Source organism: Mirounga angustirostris, unplaced genomic scaffold (genome assembly GCF_029215605.1).
Source record: "Mirounga angustirostris isolate CCGP_5_RB_7025 unplaced genomic scaffold, mMirAng1.0.hap1 SCAF_14, whole genome shotgun sequence".
NCBI lineage: Eukaryota > Metazoa > Chordata > Mammalia > Carnivora > Phocidae > Mirounga > Mirounga angustirostris.
Genome location: NW_026991722.1, coordinates 85,925,984 through 85,949,508, shown reverse-complemented (window position 1 = coordinate 85,949,508; position 23,525 = coordinate 85,925,984). Strand labels below are relative to the sequence as shown.

General features: G+C 48.4%; 1 protein-coding gene across 1 annotated transcript in view; it reads right to left on the bottom strand.

Moving 5' to 3' along the window:
* MYO18B (myosin XVIIIB) overlaps positions 1-23,525 on the bottom strand; it is a 231,565-nt gene that overhangs the window by 27,598 nt on the left and 180,442 nt on the right. The window contains exon 39 of the mRNA XM_064577697.1: positions 9,329-9,459. Within this exon, the coding sequence (XP_064433767.1) occupies positions 9,329-9,459 (131 nt within the window). The remainder of the gene's footprint in view (positions 1-9,328; positions 9,460-23,525) is intronic.

Below are 23,525 nucleotides of genomic sequence, written 5' to 3'. Positions count from 1 at the left end.
CGGTTTTTGCTCTACAATAGCAGAATAGTGGCAAGAAAGATCAGAGGGCCCCCAAAGCCTAACATACTTACTCTCCAGGCTTTTAAAGAAAAGTCTGCTGTGACTTCTTCAGTGTCACGAAAGCAGCTTTTGTGAATGACCCTAGGAGAGGAAGAATAGCAACCCCCAGAGATGTCAATGTCCTAATCCTCGATCCCAAGATCCTTAGGTCCCTGTGGCTGGCTCTGATGATGAAAGTATCACAAGCCAAGGTGTGTTAGTACCCTCCACCAATGGGAAAAGGGAAGGAAATGCATTCTCCCCCTAGAGGCTCCAGGAGGAACACAGCCCTTCTGACACCTTAATTAGGCCAGGGAGATCCTCCTTGGGCTTCTAATCGACAGAACTATAAGATAATAAAATCTGTGTTGGTTTAAGACATGAAGTTTGTAACCACTTGCTATGGTGCCAATAAAAAAAAAAAAAACCCACAATAGGACAAAAGTGTCTTTGGTGAGTGACCCTGAATCTTCTCGGGGATCTATATACAAAGTGTTGATGCAGCTTTAAACCAACTACTTAAAAACACCACTTTGTGAACTGAAGCGGTCCACATGAGTAGATCAAACTCTAATCCTGCTAGAGTCCTGAGTCTTTCTATGGCTCTGCTGGGCAAGGGTTGTGGATAGAATAAGAGACGGAGAGAAAAGGCAACCAAATCCTAGAGGCCTCGCTGGGTGGCCTGACCCCTCCCCCCTTCCCTACCTGGGATCTCAGTTTCCCCATCTGTGAACTAATGGAGTTTGGGCCAGTGAGCTGAGGCCTGGTCCAGCTTAGATACTTGATGATTATATACACTGGAAAGGGTGCACTTGTGGTTAAAGCAGGAGTCCTGAGGCTTATTTCTGAGAATCTTTTATAAAGACTATAGAACTTCCACTTCTGCTTCTCCGAATGAACAAGCACTGACTCAAATTTTAGCCCAATACCTGAGAATTCACGGTATCATCTAGACCTCAGGCCTGGACAACCACTCCCTTGAACTCCTGGTACACAGGACCCAGGCTAAGGACACTGGTTCCAGTGAAGCCAGAGAAGCTAAGGATGTGGTAGACAAGGCAACCTCAGAAGCAGACGGGTTCCAGGGAATAAGGTTAAATCTTCTAGAATGTTGATTGAAAGAAAAAAAAAAAAACAAAAAACCTGAAGACACCTGTGGCCCAAGCCATTGAGTTGTAAATGGTGTGTCGTAATAGAGAGGCTTAGTTATACTCGGAACAAGTTTCCTCATGGCCACAGGCTGGGAGGAATGGCAAAGCCTGGCTGCAGCAGGGGTGGGATTTGGGGCATGTTGTGTGGGGGAGTGTTTCAGGCCCATTTCCCACCCCAGGATTCCAGGACTCTGGATTAAAAGAGGCTGTGCTCACAGGTCCTAGAGGGTGTCCAGGCAACCTAACATCTTCATACTCCTAAGGCAACTTGCCTTGAGCTCTGCAGGAAACAAGTTCTCTCTGACATACTTCATTTGACTGAACAACAATCTTTAATGGAACCCAGCCCAGGAAAATATTTATAGGAGAAGATCACTAATCAAAACACGTGCTAGTGTTCATTCCTGACCACTAGTTACCCTTGCCGATTCCATGTGTGTGACCCCCATGGCTGAAGTGAGCATTTAAATCTGTCCCCTTCTGAAAGGACTCTCCCCTCACCCCAGACTAAAGAGGCATTTACTTCAAGACGTCTTCTCTCCATTCCTTCTCCACTTCATGCTGTCCACCCTGCTGTGTGCCCCGAAGGCTGATCTAGACAGGCCACATCCATGGGCTCCCTGCCCCGTGACTTCCCCTTGGGTGTGGCCACTAGGGAACTCAGATGGCCACTGGAGGGGAGGAAGGAAGAGAGGAAGCTGGAGTATTTATTCTCTTAGAATTCTCCCTACTGCTTCTCCTGGCATTGGCTCCAGCCCTCAACCAAAAGCCAGAGCTTCTCCTGCCTGGCAGCCCTCCCTATATGCTCCCAGGCATGACTACGAGCCCCTGGGTGCTGTACCATCCCTGGTGCTTCCCTACACAGGGCCCATATCTTTGCAAATAGTCCCTTTATTAGACTCCCTCTTTTGGGACGAGCCTCAGGCTCCTGCCAGACTCTGACTATTACAATAGCTAAGCTCAGTGCTGGTTTCTGCCTTAACAGAAAGCACTGGGTTTTCTGAGCCAATGTTTGTTTTTTTTAATGAGAAATAAGCAGGCAGCAGGCGTGACCCATCACTGCTGTATCAACGATGATTATACACTTTATCACCATGTGGGGGAAAAAATGGTGAAGAATCTAAAGAAGCAATCTTGTAAGAGCATAAGATTATCAGCAATCCTTATAAGTACCTTCCAAGCCCATGACTCCGGAGGAGAACCAGCCATAAGAAATAAAAAGATACCGGTATGGATGCTTATTGAAAATAATCCTATATTTTTATAGGCATTTTAATCTGTGCACTGGTTGCTTTCGCCTGTGAACCCATGTCACTGAATTTTCACAGAACTGCTGAGGTTAAAGTCAAGGTCTGCTACGCATTCTGCTTGTCAACTTCTGATCAATTACCATCCAGGCCAAGGGGGGGTGTCCGGTCTGCGCCCCATACTACCCGCCATCTTAGAAGGTCTCAACAAAACAGAATATGTTTAAAATAAAGAGACTGGGTTGAGGAGAGCTTCTGGAAACTTTACGGTCTGAGAAATTGCACAAGGCACTTAACGGCTTCACCCTGCAGTGGTCTACACCTTGGAGGTGGGGGGAGGGGAAAGGCTTCCAGGCAGAAGCAGTTTTTTTTTTTCTGTGTGGTCCTGGGACTCATCGAACCAAATGGGAGACCTCACAGGGGTTCCCAAGGGTTCAGGAAGAGAGCTGGAGTAGGGAGTAGGGAGACTTGACCCTGAACCTTCATCTCTGCACTCCATCCTAAGCTAAACTTTTCTATGGGAGTTTGTGCTGATGTAAAAAACAAAGGGAGGGATTCCACTTAAGAGGGAATTCAAAATCCACTGACCCTTTTACCCTATGAAGAAAGAGTCTCTGGGCTGCAAGCTCCATGTTTGCCTATTTCTTACTGTTACCTCCTGTCTGAACATGGAAGTTGAAAGGGCACCTGGTTGGCTCAGTCGGTTAAGCGTCTGCCTTCAGCTCAGGGCATGATCCTGGAGTCTCGGGATCGAGTCCCACATCGGGCTCCCTGCTCAGTGGGGAGCCTGCTTCCTCCCTCTGCCCTTCACCCACTCATGCTCTCTCTCTCTCTCTCAAATAAATAAATAAATAAAATATTTAAAAACAAAACATGGAAGGTGAATATCGGTGGTGATGATGGTGGTGGCAATGATGAGGATTTTAATGTGTTGGCTGGGCCAGCAGAGGCCCAGGAAGGACAGATGACCTGGTCCAGATCTATTGGTTGGTGCAGCCAGGACAGAACCCTGTCTCCTGACCTATCAGTGGTTCTTTCTCTCACTTTTGGTGCATGTGGCAAGAAAGAACTTGTGCCAGGCATTGGTGGACAGGGGCTTGCTGATAGGCAAGGTAATTAATTAGATGTCTTCTGTTGTATTCTTTTAGCATGAGTCTTTGTCAGAAAATTCCAATCTAAATGCACACATTGCCTGGGAAGTAACAAGAATGCGCTGGCCCCCGTCACAGTGACGGACACATGTGCTCCAGCGTGACAGGCCAGTTAACTACTTGGTGGAGAATGAAGACCTTCGCAAGAGAAAGGGGGAAGAAGGGGTCCATGGGACATGACAGCAGAGCCTGCTCATTGGAAGTGTGGGAGGTGGGGTCGGCCTGGAGACCATCATGGCCCCATCACTTGCTGGGTGAACCCAAGCCATCTCCTTGACTTCTCTGACTCTAGTGTCCTGGTCCATAAAATGGGTACCAACCTCAAAAGTTGTGAGAACAACGTCTGCAAAACAAGTAGGTTGCGTAGCCTGGCACCAAGTCAGTCCTCAGCAGGGAGTAGCTCTCATCCCAATCACCATCATTTCCCACAAGGCAAGAGTGGATAAAATAGGCTGGAGCCCTGACTCCCCATGAACCCCATTAGCTGGGTATCCAGGCCTCCCAAGCTGGAAGGACCCTTGGAAAGCCAGATGGCTTCTGGGATGTCATTTAAACGTGTGCTATCCTGCACCAGGGCCCCATTTTGTCATTGGGAATGGGGCATCAACCTTCTAGAATAATGGAGAGATGCTTTAATGTTCCCCCCAGGCCTCGGGCATGCTTATTACTCAAGGGGGCGGGAGGGAGCTCACAGGGTGCAAATTAGAAGGTAGGGAGTTTTAGGAAAAGGAATGTGAGCAGTTCCAAAGCCTGCCTTCCTATGTAGCAGGAAGCTTTACAGTCTGGCCAGAACCTGGGCCTGCTGCTAAATAAATCAACTCAGAATGACGTGGCAACTGCCACGTGTGGTGAGCCTCACATCTTCCTACTTATCCTACTGCAGCCTAATTTTAGCCCAGTTAACAGGAGGTATGTTGAGAAACATACAACTTACACGCAACACAGTGACAGAAGACACCTTTCTAGAGCATTCGTCTCTGACCGGGCCAGCTGGAATTGATACACTCTCCGCTGACCTAGGAGTCAGAGGTTGTCCATTGACCTCTCCACACATTCCCCCTTCCCCTCACCCCAAACCCCCAGAAAGGTGACAGGCAGAGCAGCTGCAGACCCTGGGCCAGGAGTAGACGGGGCTGTCAGCTGATGCATCCCTCCCTCCATGAGTAATGAGTGTGCTCTGGGCCCCGGGGGACCAGCTTAAAGCATTTCCCCATTAATCTGCGAAGGCTGACACCGCCATCTAAGGCACAACACAGAGCCCGAGTGCAGGATGGCACGTGTTTAAATGCCGCTGCCCGGGCCACTTGGCTTTCTGAGCACATAACCGCGATTCCAGCCTTGGAAGGCCTGTTACGCTCGGATCTAATTCCCAACATGGGGAATGCGACTTTTCATAATTTGAACAAGCCTCTTAAAGAACCTTCCCTCCAGCAGAAGCACCACACACACACACTCTCTCTCTCCCCTCAGGGTGGGTGTGAATCCTAATTGAGAGCTCAGTTTGGAGAGGTACCTTGCCAAATCCCTCGGGCTCCCATCCAAACCGCCAACGTACCCCAGGTGATGAGACAATTAAGCAGGAAGTACAGTGCAGAGCCGTTAAGAGGGGAAGAGGACAGGGTGGTACCGGGGGTAGGACCTGGGGCTCTGCTCCGGACGGCGTCTCTGTGGCCTAGCAAGGCATGCATTTCCTTTTATTGCTGATAATCAGTTTAATTGCAGCGTGACCAGAGAACAAGGTCTGTGCAATATAAATTCTTCGAAATGTGTCGAGACTTCTTTGTGGGCAATTCTCTCCCTGGTCTCCCCCCATTCCTGTGCTACAGGTGAAATCTCGGCTCTGCCTCTCTTTCAAACCCAAGTAACAGGGCAGAGAGTCAGGACCAAGTCCTACTGGGACAGAAGATCACGAAAATGCAGACAGGAAGCTGGGGTTCAGAGGGGATTCCCGGGGATCCAGGGTATGGAGCTCAGAAAAGGTGGATGGGTATGCACAGAGCGGAAAGAGAGAAAGTACCTCCTACTGAGAGGTGAGGGTGAGGCGGGTCCCTTTAAGGCTCTAGAGGAGCCCCTATGAGCTGAGACTGGAGTGATACTTATAACCCTCTGTGACCCCACCACTGGGACCTCACTTTCCAGGCGAGAATGCGCTCCCTGCTCCTGTCACACCTTCTCTCTAGCCTCTATCCACACCTCCAAGCACAGGTCCTCTGCCTCTTTCCTATTTTGTTATTTTGATAACTTTCATTTATTTCATTGATAACTTTCATGTATCAGAAAAGCAATCTGAACACCCCCAAAACAAAGAATCCAATTAAAAGTAGGCAGAAGACATGAACAGACATTTCTCCAGAGAAGACATACAAATGGCCAACAGACACATGAAAAGATGCTCAACATCACTCAGCATCAGGAAATGCAAATCAAGACCGCAATGAGCTATCATCTCACACCTGTCACAATGGCCAAAATCAAAAGCACAAGAAACAAGTGTTGGCAAGGATGTGGAGAAAAAGGAATCCTCATGCACTGTTGGTGCAGCCACTCTGGAAAACAGTATGGAGGGTCCTCAAAAAATTAAAACTAGAACTACCCTATGATCCAGTAATCTCCCTCCTGGGTATTTACCCAAAGAATATGAAAACATCAGTTCGAAGGGATACATGCACCCCTATGTTTATGGCAGCATTATCTACAGTAGCCAAATTCTGGAAGTAACCCAAGTGTCCATCCGTAGACAACAGATAAAGAAGATTTAGTACACACACACACACACACACAGGAATATTACTCAGCCATCAAAAAGAATGAAATTTTGCCATTTGCAATGATGTGGATGGAGCTAGAGAGTATTACGCTAAGTGAAATAAGTCAGCCAAAGAAAGACAAATACCATATGATCTCACTCATACGTGGAATTGAAAAAACAAAACAAATGGGCAAATGGAAAAAAGAAGAGAGAGAGGCAAACCAAGAAACAGACTCTTACCTCTAGAGAACAAATGGCTACCAGAGGGGAGGAGGGCAGGGGGATGACTGAAATAGGGATTAAGAGTACACTTATCATGATGAGCACTGAATAATGTATAGAATCGTTCAATCACGGTATTGTACACTGGAAACTAATATAACACTGTATGTTAACAATACTGGAATTAAAATAAAAACTTGAAGAAAAAAAAAGAAAAGCTGGGCACATGGATGGCTCAGTCGGTTAAATGTCTGACTCTTGGTTTTGGCTCAGGTCATGATCTCAGGGTCGCGGGATCGAGCCCTGCATCAGGCTCCATGCTGAACATGGAGCCTGCTTAAGTTTCTCTCTCTCCCTCTGCCCCTCCCCCTTCCAGCTTGGGCTCTCTCTCTAAAAAAAGAAGGAAAAGAAAAGCACTCTCTGGCTATGCAAGTAAAAATGGTTCCAAAGTTTTGCTCATTGGTTAAAAAAAAAAAATACTAGTATATATAACCATTAATTCTCACTATAATTAATGCAAAAGTGCTAATGTCTTTAATAATGGAAGATCCAGCCCCAGCATCAAGTGGGTAATATTGAAAATAGGGTTTATAATTACAGATGTGAGTTCTGTCAGGACTCTAATAAGACTGCAGGGAGGGCAGCACACGGGACATCCTAAATGTAATCATGAGCCAGGAAGCAGGTGCAACACCAGTATTTGCCATTTCACCAAAATTTGGTCACCGTGCAAATTAGCAGGGCATGGTGGCGGTACTTAGAATTGTGCATGGAAGCTATTTTTGTACAAACTGAGATTTCTTAGATGAAGCTCTTTGTTTAAAGGCAAGGACATGGAGAGCCCACTGGGTCTCCATCTGACTGATGCTGAGCATGAACATCTTCACGGGAAAGTTTGAGGTTACACATCTCGGAGCAACTTATGACCAGCCCAGAACCGCATCAAGGAAAGGATGTGTTTACATTATAAAATCAGGGGTCTAAAGTCCATAACTTAGGGGCACCTGGGTGGCTCAGTCAGTTAAGTGACTGACTCTGGCTTCAGCTCGGGTTGTGGTCTCGGGGTCATGAGATTGAGCCCCACATTGGGCTCAACCCTTAGTGCAGAGTCTGCTTAGGACTCTCTCTCTCCCTCTCCCCCTGCCCCTCCACCCTATTCACTTTCTCTCTCTGAAATGAATTATCTTAAAAAAAATTAAAAAATAAAGTCCATAACTTATATGAGCAAAATATCCCAAAGAGGACCCTAGTATAGCTAGGGCTGTGTGTGTATGTTCACTGCAGAAATTTTAGAATATATAGAGCTTATAGAATATATAAGCTTGAAGAAAACACAAATTTAGGTCAGCAGTAATGCCTTCCATCAGTATTAGAATGTCGGTGTGTTTCCTTCCAGGCTTTTTTTCCTTGACCAGGCATGGTCAGCTCTACCCGTTCTTCCCACTGGCTAACCCACAGCTAACTTGCAACACTATTTCCCTCACCGCCCATCTCCAGCCCACGCCTCTTGCATGTCAGCAGCTGGCCCCTTCTTCACCTTATTAAGGGGGTGTGACAGGCAAAGGTCTAGGGTAGGAAACTCAGCAGCCCTGGGTTCTCACCCGGTGCACGATGCTAATTTGCTATGTGGCCTTGAACCTCTCTCAGGGTCCTCGTGGAAGTGGGAGAGGGTTGCACTCATGGTCTGATATTGGACTCTTCTGGCTGCAACACGAATCATCCCGCACAGAGACAAAGACCAAGAGGGAGCAGTGGCCGATGCAGCCCACGCAGGTGTGTGTAGGGACAGAGCCACATCTGAAGGTTAGGTTAAGGCACGCTGTTTCTTACAAAAGCAATGCTCTCCCTGCTGCCTGGGCTTCATGGCAGAGGGCGGGATGGGGACAGAGAACTGCAGCCAGACAGACAGCTGTGGTTTCCAGAGAAGTAACATGCCAAGGTTACAAAGGCAGCTCTGGGGAACAGGACTATGGGCCACCTGCAGGGGTTGGACAGCCCGGGCCCATGTGCCCACCTGTGATGCCTCAAACTCCCTCCAGGTGAGCAGCCCACCCATGGCCTGTGGCAGCTCGAGACTTGAGTGGAGATGGTAGGAAGCAACCTGTCTTCTGAGAAAGGAGAGAAGCCCTGACATTGAATTTGAGTGGTCTGGCCCATCACCAGCTGTCTAATCTTGTATCTCTGAATCAGCTCTTGCCTCTGTGAAGAGATGCCCATTATGTGCACAAACACAGCTTACATCCTGACAGCTCATGTGCACTCCCGGCACTGTTCTAAGTGGTGTCCATCTGGTACCTCATTTGACTCTTACTGACAACCCTACGAGGTAGGCAGTGGGTTGAGCACACGAAAGGTCAATCTGCACATCCAAAGTCAAAATAGAGCAGTTTGTTGTGGTTGGTCCAAAGTATTAGGTCCGCTTTGTATGTGAGGGAATTGGACCCAGATCAGACATGTAACTTGCCCATAATCACAATCGGCAGCCCACTTTGCAAGCACTCCCCCAACTGCCTCCCCAAAGGCTCGGAGAGCTAGGCTAGGTGTTTTTAGTGGCAACAAGGAGATGCTGACACCAGAGGGGAACCAAAAGTCCTGTCCCTCCTCATGCAAGCCAGCCAGTTATCCGTCCTACCACTAAACACATCTGGGTCTCCCCGCAGATGTGGCCCCCAGACCCAAGAGCGGGAGTTCTGTCCACCAAAGACCGTAGAATGCTCCAGGGCAGAGTCCACCTGCTGCACCCAGCCGCACCTGGCCCCCGTAGGTTACCTCTCCGTGTCACTGTCGCTGGACGCCACCTCCTCTAAGGCTGCCTGCAGGTCGGCAATCCGCCGGATGGACGTCTCCAGGTCTGTCTGGAGGGTCTGTCTCACCGCTGCGAGCTCCTCCACGTACTTCTCCTGGAGGCAGAGACCACAAGCACACATTGGCCTTGGACAAGAACTCACCCACCTGCCAGAGCTTCTGGGGAGGAGACATACCCTAGGCTGAGCCTAGTGTTCACTGAGCACCTAGTACGTAGTGAGCACCCCTTGAGGTATCCTCTCTATACAGATGGGCTTACAGACCCTCAGACAGATGCTTTGAATTTTATAGAGGATATGGATGTTTTGGGGGCCAGGAGGGCATGGCCCACAGACAGAGCTCCCTCGCCCACACTGGGAGGTCTCAGCCCAGTGTGTCTGACCCCAGAGCTATGCTCTGAACCTGCACCACCCACTTTGCGCCAGGCAGTACACCTTGGATGGATGAGTAAATGTACGGACCAATTACTGTTTCCCAGAACAGTCACAGAGGCTGGTTCTGGAAGCTTCGTCTGCCTCACAGATGGATCTGGAGTGGGAGATCAGTTGGGTGTGGGGGGGAGGCAGACAAGAATGGTTCCCTTTTAACTCTGCATGCCGACTCCCCCAACTTTGAATCCTCAGAGGCAGCAAAGGCAAAGATGGACAAGCCAGAGGGCTCCTCCCAGAGCAAACAGGTCACTGCCATTTACTGAGATCTTTCTGTACCTGGCACTGTGTTGAGCGTCTTACCCTGATGACCTCCCTCACGGCTCGAAAGCTTGGCAGATGGGTCACTATTATTACTCCCATTTTGTAGATGAGACACTGAGGCCCGGGGAAGCAAAGGCTTAATGGTGGTGTTGGCACTCCAGCTTGGTGCTTCTGACTACCCTCTGAGGTTTCATCCCTCTCTCCTCTGATCTTGTCCTAATTGGATTCTGTCCAGACTCTGGAAAATCTCTGATTTCCATTTGCAGCATATGTCATCCACCCCCACCCTTTATCACAATGATTATCAACTGAGGGTGATTTTGCCAGCCCCCCCTCCCCAGCCCAGGAGACACTGAGCAATGCCTAGAGACATTTTTTGTTGTCACAGTTTGTCGGGGGGCGGGGTGTGCTGCAGGTAGAGGCAGGAATGGTGCCTGACATCCTACAATGCACAGGACGGCCCCCTCCACGGAGAATGGCCTCACCCAAATGTCCGTAGTGCCCAGTCTGAGAAACCTCGGCTTAAACCTAGAATCCCACCTGCTGGGAATTAATCCTACAGGGAAGCAATCAAAAGGCAGAGTAAGGTCTGTACCAGAGGATGCTTGGAGTGGTGGGATGGAGGACAGGGAGAAGCTGAAAGCAGCCTCATCATCCAGCAACTGGGAATACTTAGGGGGATCACAGCGTGTCTCTTTGATGCCATTAGGCAGACATTAACATTTGAAGTAAGGATTGCAGCAGCGTGGAATGCTTCTGTGGAATAATGTTAAGCAAACGGAATAGAACAGGAAATATCATGCCCCTATCTATCTGCAAATAACACACATACAATTGGAAAAACACTTAGGAAGCTGGTGATATTTATAGATGAGGAAGAAGGGGGGGATTATGGATACAATTTTTCTTTTAAGCCGTTCTAATTATGTAAGGATTACTTGTTGACTGTTTTTATTTATTTATTTTAAAGTAGGCTCCACGTTCAGCATGGAGCCCAAGATGGGGCTTGAATTCACAACCCTGAGATCAAGACCTGGGCTGAGATCAAGAGTCCGACGCTTAACTGACTGAGCCACCGAGGCGCCCCTGTTAACTGTTGCTTTAAGGAACACACATATACCAACTGCCGAGAGTGTGGAAGGGTGAAAATATAAAGATTTAGGGTCAGATCTAAGCGCCATTCCCAGCTGCCCATTTAAATCCCTATCTGTGCAACCTGGGCTTGTTTTCTTTCTGTTGCAGATGAAGAAGTGGAGGCCAGTGAAGTCATTCGGGGCAGTAACATGCAGAGCCTGGATTTAAAGACCGGTCTTGCCAGTGATCTTTTTGGGGCAACGTATGCACAGCCCCCAACGGAAGTCAGGGAGGACTAGGGCTGCTCCCCATTACGGGGACACGCACAGCTCTCCCTTGCGGAGTGGCTTGTCTATTCGTGGCATTGTGGGTCTGTGCCTTTCATCTGATTTTGAGGTTTCCCAGTTTTAATGAGAGAGAGAGAGCGAGCAAAGAGCGAGAAGGCTCAGGGCTGAGTGGAGCCGAGAATCAGCAGCGTGGAGAGAGGCAGGGGGTGACGAGGAGCTGGCAGAGTGTGCTCTGGCTGATTGAGGTTACCAGCTGTGAAATCCTCATCTTGGTGCTGACAAGGTGAGAGCTGGTCCAAGGCGGGGCCCCCGGGGCAGGAGGCCAGTGGGCTGTCACAGGAAATAACACACACAGGGGTATGGCTGGGGAGGCGCTTGCCTCTGGACACTGGCATGTCAGCTCCTAAAGACACCTAGAAAAATGGCTGGGTGCAAAATCCCCAGTAGCTTAGAGGAGCACTTGTCTGAGCTCAGCTCCTTCCTAGGGCGACAGAATTGACCACAGTCTCCCAGGAGATGGGGCACCTGTGTCTTTGTAAGACACGGAGATGCTGGCCGAAGTTCACGTCCGGGCCGTTTTAGGCATGCGTGAATGTTTATTTCAGAGCTGAAGAAAGCGAGAGCAGAGCAGCTCTGCCACGCGGCCGGGAGAGCACAGAGCTCGGATCTTGGGTTCTTGGGTAACAAATCTTTATGCCTCCTGAGCCCAGGGATGAGAAAAGAGCACCATTGTCCCCTCCCAGTTGTGCCTGGGGGAGCTTTGCCCATGCAATGTCATGCAGAGACAGCAACAAGGGCCTAAAGTCTTAGCCCTCATGGAGCTGCCTGCTGGGCAGAGGACAGGACCACCGGGGACAGGCACTGTGTCTCAGGGATGGTTGGCTCTGGGCTGGGACGAAGCAGAGGGGCAGAGGAAAGGGGGGCCTGAGACAAGTCAAATCTGTAATATTGTGAAAGACAAAGTAGCGTGCCTGGGTTCAAATCCCAGCTCTGGCCCTTACTGGCTGTGTGACCCATAGCAAGTTACTCAACCTCTCTGACCGCCAGAGAGGAAAGGCTTGGCCACCATTTCTTCAGAGGAGAGTGAGGAGCAACTAGGGTGAGAAGCAGTGTATCACTGAGGTTTGCCAAGGTCACAGGCGAATAAGGACTCTGGCTCCAAGGGTTTTTCAGTGCCCCTCAGAGGAAAGACATGGATGCAACCAAGGGCAGCGTAGGGGATGAGTTAATTAGAGGAGAGCTGTGAGCAAGAACACCATCCATAGATGAGGGTGTATGGACCAAGGACGGGGCCCAGGGGACTCAGATCAGGTCCAGTAGGAACACCTCAAGGAGATGGATTGGGGAAATCTAAAGTCTGTGCAATCAGCAATCAGCTAACCTTTTCTGCTTCAACTTGAAAAGCAAAGTCTGCTGATTGCAGAGACCAAGTCATTAGGGGAATGCATATGGTGCCCCAAACTGTCCCTGGGGCAGACCAAAAAAGGCCCTGGCCAGAGACAGCTCAGGCAACACAGAGGAGGTCCACAAGGAGAAGGGGACACAAGGGAGGTGCCCGCTCTCCGATCTGGGAGTCTGGGGCTTTCTTCCACCCTCAAGACATGTGACTAACAATGCTTGGGTTTGAATCAGGGCTGCCATATGCAAACAGGGTTGCGTTCTGAGGCCACGTGTGAAGCTGGTCTCCTCTGTTATTCTCTCTTTAGAGACTTGAAGCATGCAGAAGTTGGGGGAGAAATTAGGATATGAAACTATTCAGATAGTAAGATGTATACAGCAGAAACCCACTAATAAATACATCATATTCCCATGTTAATCTATAACTACAGTAATGGTGATATACCCATTGTAATGACACGCAACATAGTACTATATATATTATATGTTCATTACATGTAGACATATATTCATATGCCATTCAGTCACTCAATAAACATCTATTGAGCACCTACTATGTGCCAGCACCAACCTACACACAGGTCATGCAGATAAAGTCCCAACTTCTCTGGAGCTTACATTCTTACAGGGACCTAATCTCTCTGTATTGCTGGTGTTTAGAACATAGCAAGCACTCAATCTATATTTGGGGATCGAATGAATGGTGGCACTGCATGACTATACATGGTGAATGAAGGAGGGACCTGGGTATTACATTCACGAATGCATACATAATACACACCATGCATACAGAGATAAATACAGCGAAAGTAGTGTGTATACTTCTGACCTCCCCAGCATTGCTTAAGAGAATCATTAACCCTTGTTAAACTCCCAAGCTACTCCCCCTGGGGCACGCCACGTAGAGCTGCCCGTGGGAGGTCGTTCATACCATAATTAGTGGCTGCACAATTAAAATCGTCTCCTTTTATGATGTTCAATTAGAGGCTAATACTTAAAACTACTGTTTGTTTTCTTTGCCTAGGGCATCTTTAGGGGACCATGGTCTCTTGTCTGCAAATGCACAGGACTCTCCATCCTTTCGAGGTGTACCCGAGAAAATTAATTTCATGTAGTTCATATTATAGATCAGACTATCTGAAACACCCCCGAAACCTGATGAAAACTCACTTTGCCATTTTCTTCTGATTCACTAAAAATATATAGAAACTTCATGTTACAGAGGCCAGCACTAAAAAAAACCTTACACACAAATACATTTGCTAGTATAAATACATATAAATACACATGAACATGTGTGCACGTGCATCTATTCAGATACATATGCATGAACAGTCCCGGTCTGACACGCACCTCTACTTAATTGATATTTATTAAATTATTACATGAATATATTTATTTCTATTTCCTCACATGGGCAGGTCCTCTGCTAAATGTATGAAATGTCTCATCTCACATGGTCTTTATAAGCCCTCAGTCAAGTGCAATACAAAAACATAAAAGTAACTCAAGAACATTACAACAAAGTAATAGCAGTGTTATTATCTCTGAGTGGTGAGATATCAGGTGATTTTTGTTTCCCTTTTTATACTTGTCCAGACCTTCTGCAAAGGATATGAATGACTTTCCTGATCAGAAAGTTAAAAAATATAGGATTTTACTTCTGTCTACCCTGTCAGGAACAATCCCCTGGACCACCTGGTCAGTGCCTCCCACAGCAGCCTCATTATCCCCATTTTACAGATGAACAGACTGAGCCTCAAAAAGGTCAAATCACTTGCCCACGGTTGTGCAGTCAAGACACAGTGATCTGCAGCCAGACCCAGGTGTCCTGACCCCAGCCCACAGCTCTTTTCTACTTTGCCTCTAATCGCTCCTGCTTTATCCAAGGATGCTTGTGTCTCCAGAGGTAGGGGCAGTTTGCCCAGAAAGAAATGAGGAGATGATGAGGAACTGCCACTGTTTCATTCAAATTGTCCCAGGGTCACTTGCCTGGGAGAAGTGAGGCTGTGGGGGAATAAAAAACCCTGTGAACTGTGTCCTGGCCAGAGTTCAAGGCCATATTGGCAATGGAGCAAGCACTAACATGAGTGTCAGTCTCAATCCGGGAAAGGAAAGACTTGGTGTACCCAGTAGAACACCCAAGATTATGCATTCGATTCTCTTATTTAAGATGACAAAAGAGCCCAACCTTCAACAAAAAAGGGACTAGGGAGAAGGTGGCCATCACTATGCAAGGTCCTTTCTTCATAACCCTCCTGCAAATTAATTGTTTGATTCTATGTTTATCATGTGGTTAAGAGACACAGAGAGACTCATCAAAGATCCCAAAGTTACACAGCCAGTAAGTGACACACAGATCCAAGCTCAGGCCTGCCTGTTTCCAAAGGGTCAGTCAATACCTGACAACTCCTCCCACCCTTTTTACTACACCAGTGGCAGGCATGTCCAATCGATCACTGCATAGACCCAGGCATTCTAGGGCCAGAGTCCACTGTATGAGCTATCAAGCTAAGCACTTCTTTTTTTTATTTAAAGATTTTATTTATTTATTTGTGTGTGAGAGAGAGAGACAAAGAGCATGAGTGGGGGTTGGAGCAGAGGGAGAAGGAGGGAGAAGCAGGCTTCCCTGCTGAGCAGGGAGCCTGATGCGGGGCTCGAACCTGGAACTTCAGGATCATGACCTGAGCCAAAGGCAGACGCTTAACCAACTGAGCCACCCAGGCATCCCCAAGCTAAGCATTTCATCCAGTGGTCCATCTACCAGCATCAACCCCAACTCCCAACACTGCCACAATTTATTCAACCCTCCTGGACATGCCTCCTGTGTCCTCACTATTGACCATCTGTTGGTCACACAGACCAAGTCTGGTACAATATGGGAGGAGGCTATGCAGGGAGGTGAATTCGAGAGGTGGGGGATCATCGGGCACCATCTTGGAAGCTGACGAACACAGTAACACTGGCCGTTCTTCACATATAGGCCCCATCTCAATGGACTCTACCACCCACAAAGGAAAACACCATAGCCATCCTGAACTTCCTCCTATTTCTAGAAACACATCTATTTTTTTTTTTAAGATTTTATTTATTTATTTGACAGAGAGAGACATAGTGAGAGCAGGAACACAAGCAGGGGGAGTGGGAGAGGGAGAAGCAGGCTTCCCGCCGAGCAGGGAGCCTGATGTGGGACTCGATCCCAGGACCCTGGGATCATGACCTGAGCCGAAGGCAGACGCTTAACGACTAAGCCACCCAGGTGCCCGAAACACATCTATTTATAGGTTGAATTGTGTCCCCCCCGCCTCTCAAAATAAGTTGAAATCCTAATCCCCAGTACCCCAGAATGTTACTGTATTTGGAGACAGGGCCTTTACAGAGGTAATCAAATCAAAATAAGTTTATCAGTTGGCCCTAAGCCAATATGACCGGCGTCCTTATAAAAAGAAGAGAAATTTGGAAAAAGACACAGAGGCACAGAGGCAAAACCACGTGAAGACACACAGGGAGAGGCGCCACGTGTAGACAGGAGATTGCAATGATGCATCTCCAAGCCAACGAACATCACAGATAGCCAGCAAACCACCAGAAGCTAAGAGAGATGCATGGAGCCCTTCCTTCTCCAATAGCTATGGGGGAGCACAGCCCTGCCAACACCCTGATTTCAGACTTTTGGCCTCCAGAGCTGGGAAACAATTCTGTTTTTCTAAGCCACTCAGTGTGGGGCACTTTGATCCAGCAGCCCTAGCACACGGATACAACACCATCTGATCTTTTCTTTTTCTTTGAAACGCCATTGCTTTTCTTTTCTAGTTCCAACAGGGTTCCCTATGGAGAATTTAGAAAATAAAGTGGCAAAAAAAACCCCATTAAAAATTGTCCTTAAGTCTGTTACTCTTAATGACCAAGTTGGTGTAGTTCCATCCTGTGTTCATTTCCACATGTGTGTCTAGATACATCTATATAACACCTATTCAGATAAAATGGTTTTATGTTAAAGGCAGAATGGAGTTAGCCATGCAGACAAGCAGGGAAGCCCGGGATCCCCATCTCACCAGTCTGGCTTGCCCAGGACTGCCCATTATCTTGAGAAAGAAGAGCTTGGGACTCCAGACACCTGCTTGCAGCCCTCCTTCTCCCTGCCCGTTTTCCTAACTGTTTTAAAATGCCCCCAGCTATCACCTGAAGGCTCTTACAGCATTCTGGAAAATGAACATTTTAGGCAGCTTGGGCTGTTCAACATCGAGCTGGTGAAGATCTGGCCTGCGGAAGGTCTAGCTGTGCGTACTGGCCATGCGCTTGCACACATCACTGATGCAGCCCTGGACACACACCATATACCAGGCCAGAGCAGGAGGCCGCCTGGCCGAGGTTGCTGGGCCACTCCCTGGGTGACCGAGGCAGAACTAGAACCTAGGTCCTCTCTCCGCTGGAAAGTGAGCTCCTCTCTTTACTATTTCTGTTTCACACACTTTGGATCATGAGCCATTTTTGCCTAAACCCCCGGCCCCCACCACTTGAGCAATTAATGGTGCCACGGTGCCAATGATGAGGAGGGGGCTTTGTGATTCTTGTGGTCCTGAGTTTCCCCCAATGGGTGGGGAGTGGCAAGGGGGCACAGACTCCTCGGGCAGGCCCTAGACCCCTGTACAAGGAATGTAGTTGAGGTTCTCTCAGACCAATGGGAAGGGGACAGCCAGGGGGAGGGAGGTGATCAGGCTTCGAGGCAGGAGGGTGCAACTTGCTATGAGTGAATCACAAGGTTTGCAAGTTAAATTAAATTCAAATTTAAATAGAACAGAATAGAATAGAATAAAGTGAAATAAAATAAAATAAACCCAACTCTCTAAACTTCCTTCCAGCTCTAGCTATTCAGAGCTCAGAGCTTTCCCAGCCCTAAAACTGCCCCCCAGGCTGGGACTTCTAATGCAGTATCTTTATACCGGGGCAAAGAAGGACTGCCCACCTCTCTCAAGGCTGACACCTGCAGGGCCTTCACAAAGCCCTGCCGGCCACAGACAGCCATCCTGACCTGGAGTGAACTTCCAAACACCCCAGCCCTGACTCCCCAGAGTCACCCACCCAATTGCTTCCTGGAAAAAAAAAAAAAAAAAGAAGGAGGCATTTCATTTTTTCTGCTCAAATGCAAATATGACATATCTGTGCCACCCAATTTTCCTGACAGAGGAATAATTATATCAACATAATTAAGTCTCCAATGCAAAAATTATCTGTACTACATACACCGACTCTATCCTTCCCGCATCAGAGAGCCATTGTTCAGGGTGGTAATCACCAAGCCACCTTTGACATGTCTTATTCAATTTAAATGGAAATGAAGCTCATATGTCTTCTCAGCCCACTAGTCCATGTGATTGCAGAAATAGGGAAACTGGACTTTGAAATTTCTCAGATGTCCACTGGGTTCTGTACCCAGAGAGGGTAGCGTGAGAACGATTTATCCCATACCCCCAGGTCCCTACTCTGGGCCTCAAGTAGCTCATCGATACAATGGGCTAATCTCCTGCATCTTTCTTCTGCTCTCTATTCATGGTCCTAGAGATGGTGTCCATCATCATCCCCTAAGCATTCTCTTGCTGTCTTAAACTGCTGTCCCTCTCTTCCACCCAGCCCCCTGTCCGTACTGTCTCCCAGAAATCACCCAAGGGAGAATCTCTGTAATCTGATAATGTCCTTTCCTGCTTAAAAGGCTCCTGTTCCTCATTTCTCACAGTCCAAACTGTGTGGTTAAGCCTAGAGAGCCCTTCATAGTCCCCAAGCCCACCTTCTGAGGTTCTTCTCTTTCTCCTGCCCACGCTCTACACCCCACTTCTTGGGAACTCCCATGGTCTTAGAGCTCCCAGACATGCCACATTCCTTCCTGCCTCTGTGCTTTTGCATCTACTGTTTCTCCATCTGGAATGCTCTTCCCTGTCGACAAGTGAACTCCTACTCATCCTTCAAGACCCATTTCATAGTCACTTCCTCCATGATGTCTTCTCCATCACCTACAGTCTGACCCCAGGCCAGTCTTGTCCCCCACCTACCCTACCCTCAGTTTCCTCATCTATAAAGTGGGAATGACTTCAGCATGGCTGTGCTGTGGGACTAGCTGGGGGCTCACGGGTGGAAGGTGCTTGCCATACTGCATACAATGTAGCAAGTACTCCATAAACATCAGCCCTCTTTCTTGTTCCCAGAACGGCCGGGTGACAGCCTGTGAAGTGTGACAGGTTGACAGGGGCTCTGCTATTGTGATGCTTTCTCACATTCCCCCCCACCTCCCCTGGCCCTCTCGTGCTCCTCATTTAGGCATCCAGGCCACTCAACCCTGCACCCCACTAGCCGTACTGATTTAAAGCCCCAGACCTGGTCCCCCAAATCCCCCTTGTCCCCTTCTCCACCAAAATATGCTCCTGTTTGTCCCATTTCCTCACCATCAGCTCATGAGTCATGCAAACATGCTGAAGAATCAGATAAAATCATTATTGCCAACATGCTAACCCACACCCCACCTACCCTCAGGTTAAGTCTCGTCCTTGTTAGCATCTTTATGTGTCCGGAGCATCCCAGGGGGGCCTTGGCTCAGGATTACAGACACTGCCTATGAGTCCAGGAACACGGCCCCCCAAATAAAGTCATCCAGGCCAGCAGTGACTGAAATGATTGTACCCCAACAGGTGCTCCCAGCCAGGGAGAGACTGCACAGCAGTGAGATTGAGAAACACACCACCCCTGAGAGCTGGACGTGGGTCCCGCCTCCGCCCTGACTCCCCAGCAGCCAGGACCCCATTTTAGTGTCTGCCCCCTCCGCAGAGGGCATCAGTCCCTCCCTGTCTGCAGTCGAGACCGTTGTGAGGCCCCGATCACGTCCATGTGCTTCGTAAACTGTGAAGAGCTGCATGCACACGAGATCATTATTTATCGCACAGCCTCTTCCCCTCTCCAGAGATCCACTTCTCTTCAGGCACATCCCATCGCTTCGTAACGACTGAAGCCCCAGCCAGCGTTCCCAACAAGCCCAAGAACCATCACACATGAGCCCGAGTAAACAGAAACAGACCCTCCCAGGTACATCAACCTTCATTAATCGTCTTGTGTTCTTAGACGCATCCCCCCGCTCAAGAAGTGATCAGGCAGGACGTGGACCGGAGCCGTGGGTACTGGTGATCAATGCCAGATCCTGGTCCTCCCCGCGCTTGGACCACGGTCAATGCCGTCTGGCTGAGAAATGGGTGGAGGTGGGAGCTACCGTCAGAGAAAACAGTGCGTGTGACATTAACAGCTAAAGATGCTGATAAACAGCGTGCAGCCAGGCGTGATAATGACCAGAGATTAAGGCAATGATTTCCGGACTTGATTGGCTTCCATCTGCTGAGGCAAGAGGATGTTCCAGAGACGCCAACACCCTGGCCTCATCTTGAAGTAGCGGAAAGTTGCACTTATTGATTGGGAAGTTGGCTTTTTTTTGTTTGTTTGGTTGGTTGTTATGACTCTCATTTCCTTGTGCTACTTTTGGGGGTGGGGGATAGTTTCAAGTTTTCACTGATTCCTCTAATTCAAGGGCACGATGTGGCCTCCAGACAGGGGTTCTGGGTGGATTTTTGTTGTCTGGACTGAAGAGGACTCTGCTAGAAAGAAGTGTTACTGACATTATTGACGTATTGACATCAATTGACAACTGACATGGACATGGGGAGGGAGATCATTCTTTGCTCGGGGTGCGAGGAATGTGGCTGTCCTATGCATTTCAGGATGAACATCAGCATCCTTGGCCTCAACCCGGTAGATACCAGCAGCAACCCTGTCCCCAAGTTGGGCCATCAGAAACGTCTCCAGATACTGCAAAATATTCCCTGAGTAGCAAAATCCAATACAGCTGAAAGCCAAGCTGAAGGCAGAAGGGCAGGCAGGAGACATCACTTTGGAAAAGACACAGACTCTGAATGAGACAGATGTGAATTTGAATCCTGAACAAACCACTTCTTGCTGTGTACCTCATCTTAAAAAAATCAACCTCCCCCTTCCATGACTTCAGGGGGTCTGGAATAAGGAGAGAGTATAATACAGTGCCAGCCACCCCAAGGGAGGTGCTTGGGCCGGCAGCATCACTTGGTTGCTGGTTAGGAATGCAGATGCTCAGGCCCTGTCCCAGATCTGCTGATGCAGGATCTGCATTTTAACCACATCCCCAGGTGATCTGCGTGCACGTGACGTTCGTTCGAGAAATGCCAGCATTGGGATCAGGAGCTTACATTTCAGAGTCCAGGAGACTGATTACATGTCCCAGTGCTCATCTTTCCTACTTCTTTAGCCTTGGGCAAGTCACTTCATCTCTCTAAGCTTTTTTAAAAAAATTGTGTAAAATAGAGGAAAAAATATTACCTCACTCATAAGGTCGAAAGTGCAGCTTTAATTAGACAAATCATGGAGAGCATGGAAAGCACTTTGCCCCGTGTCGGCCCTGTAGCAGACAGGCAGTAAATGTTTCCAGACTGCCCCCTCCTCCTTTGAGATGCCTCCCAGACTATAACATTAGGAAGCCCGGGCTCCCAGCAGGGGAACACAGACCCCGGGGAAGCTCCCTCCATACACTTTTGTGATCTTCCTTTTGATGGAGTCTAAAATTGTATCAGCCACTTGGCCACTCATGGTCCATTTATTCATTTATTGACTCAGCGGGAAAGAAAAACAACTCCTAGGCGGTGTGCTCTCTCTCTCGTGCCCTCCACATCTCAAGGTTATGGCCCAGTGGCATGTGCCTCTCGGATGAACAGCTTCATCAAATCCACCTCGCAGCTGGGACCCACTGGCTCTTGCCAGCTCCATCCATCCTGCCCTCCCCGGCTCTCAGAGTCAGCTCGAGCCTCTCATTGAGGGGCTTGGCTCGTGGGGGCTGCCGGCACTGGAAGGCAGGCCTCACTGGCCCTTCTCGGTGCAGGCACGTGGTTCTTTGCCTCTCTCCCAGTGCCGGGGAAACATGTTAGCCACGGCCCCCAGAGGCTAGACAGGGGACGTACTGCACTCCCCCTCCTTATGGCAACGAGAAGAGCCATAAGTGCATGAAGAGGGAATCAGAAAGCAAGTGGCATGTGGCCTGGGCGGCTCCATCCTGGGGAAGAAGCCTGGGAGGAACTGGGAATAAGATGGGAACAAAGGGGGAGAATTCAGATTACACACTAAATGGTTATGTTGGCATGAGATTACACCTGCGGTCCACCAATAGGTGGCTATTGAGCATTTGATATGTGGCCAGTGCAAAGTGAGCAGCTGAATTCCTAATTGTATTTAATTTTAATTAACTTACATTTAAATAGCTCCATGAGGCGGGTGGCTACCACATTGGACAGCACCACTCCAGAGGATTCATATATGTTGTAGTGAGATAGAAAATAATCTAGGGGTGCCCGGCTGACTCTTGATCTCGGGGTCAGGAGTTCAAGCCCCACATTGGGCGTAAAGATTACTTTTACAAAAATTTTAAAAAAAGAAGAAGAAAAGAAAAGAATCTGAACATCTGGGAAACCACCGTGCTTCACCTGTCCTGACTGCTGGAGAGAAAACAAGAGAAACTCCAAGTTTCTAAGAGCCCTTGGGTTCAAAGTTTCTATGATTCTAACCTTCCAAGAGGTGTTATTATTCTATATTCTAAAGACTCAAAGTACTGAATGGCAGATGTGCCCAAGAAACCCTACTGATTACTACTGGCAGCCCCCACCCTCAGTTTTTAAAATCGCAGGCTCTCAGTTTTGCATATGCAAATGATTCATGGAGTCAACTCAACTGGGCAGAAGATATTTGAGCACCTACCGGATGTGTGGTTAACTTTGGGCCCCACAATGGCAGAGTCAGGAAGAAAGTGATGCCTAACAGGAGGAAGTACATGGTGTAGCTGGGGAAAAAGGGTATAGAAGCAGAGTAACAACATCCCTAGTACAGAGGCAGGAACCATAAGCTAAATAGGGTAGCTGACTGTGTGGTTAGAGTGTGGCTGGGAAGAAACGCTGTCTCTCATCTCTCCTAGCCCCTGTCTCCCCATCTGTAATATAGCCACGATGCAGTGTCTACATCAGGACTCCTGTGTCCATATGCATCTCCTGAGAGTCTTGCTAATGTGCAGGTCATGACTCAAAGGTGTGGAGTGGGGCCTGGGAGTCAGCATTTCTGCAGCCATGGCTGCTGGTCTGTGAATCACGCTTTGAAAAGCAGGTAGTAGGTCACAGGGAATTTGGGAGAATTAGCTAACATAAGGCATAAATGGTAGGCTGTTACAGAAATAATAACCATAAAAAAAAAGTAAATATGAACTATATACAACCCAACTTAAAATCAACCTCCAGGGGCGCCTGGGTGGCTCAGTCAGTTAAGTGTCTACCTTTGGCTCAGAGCATTATCCTGGGGTCCTGGGATCGAGCCCCACATAGGGCTCCCTGGTCAGTGGGGAGCCTGTTTCTCCCTCTCCCTCCGCCTCTCCTCTCTGCTCCTGCTTGCTCTCTCTCTCAAATAAATAAATAAAATCTTAAAAGAAAATCAACCTCCAGCTAAAATCCATAATGGAAAACAACAACAACAACCCATGGGATCACAAATCAAGGTTCTACTTATACTTTTTCTATGAAGAGCAATCTTTTTCCCCCTCTGGTTAAGTACGTCTTAACTATTAGCATCATCACAAAAATGTCGGAATTCTCCCGAAGATCCCGTCTGAAA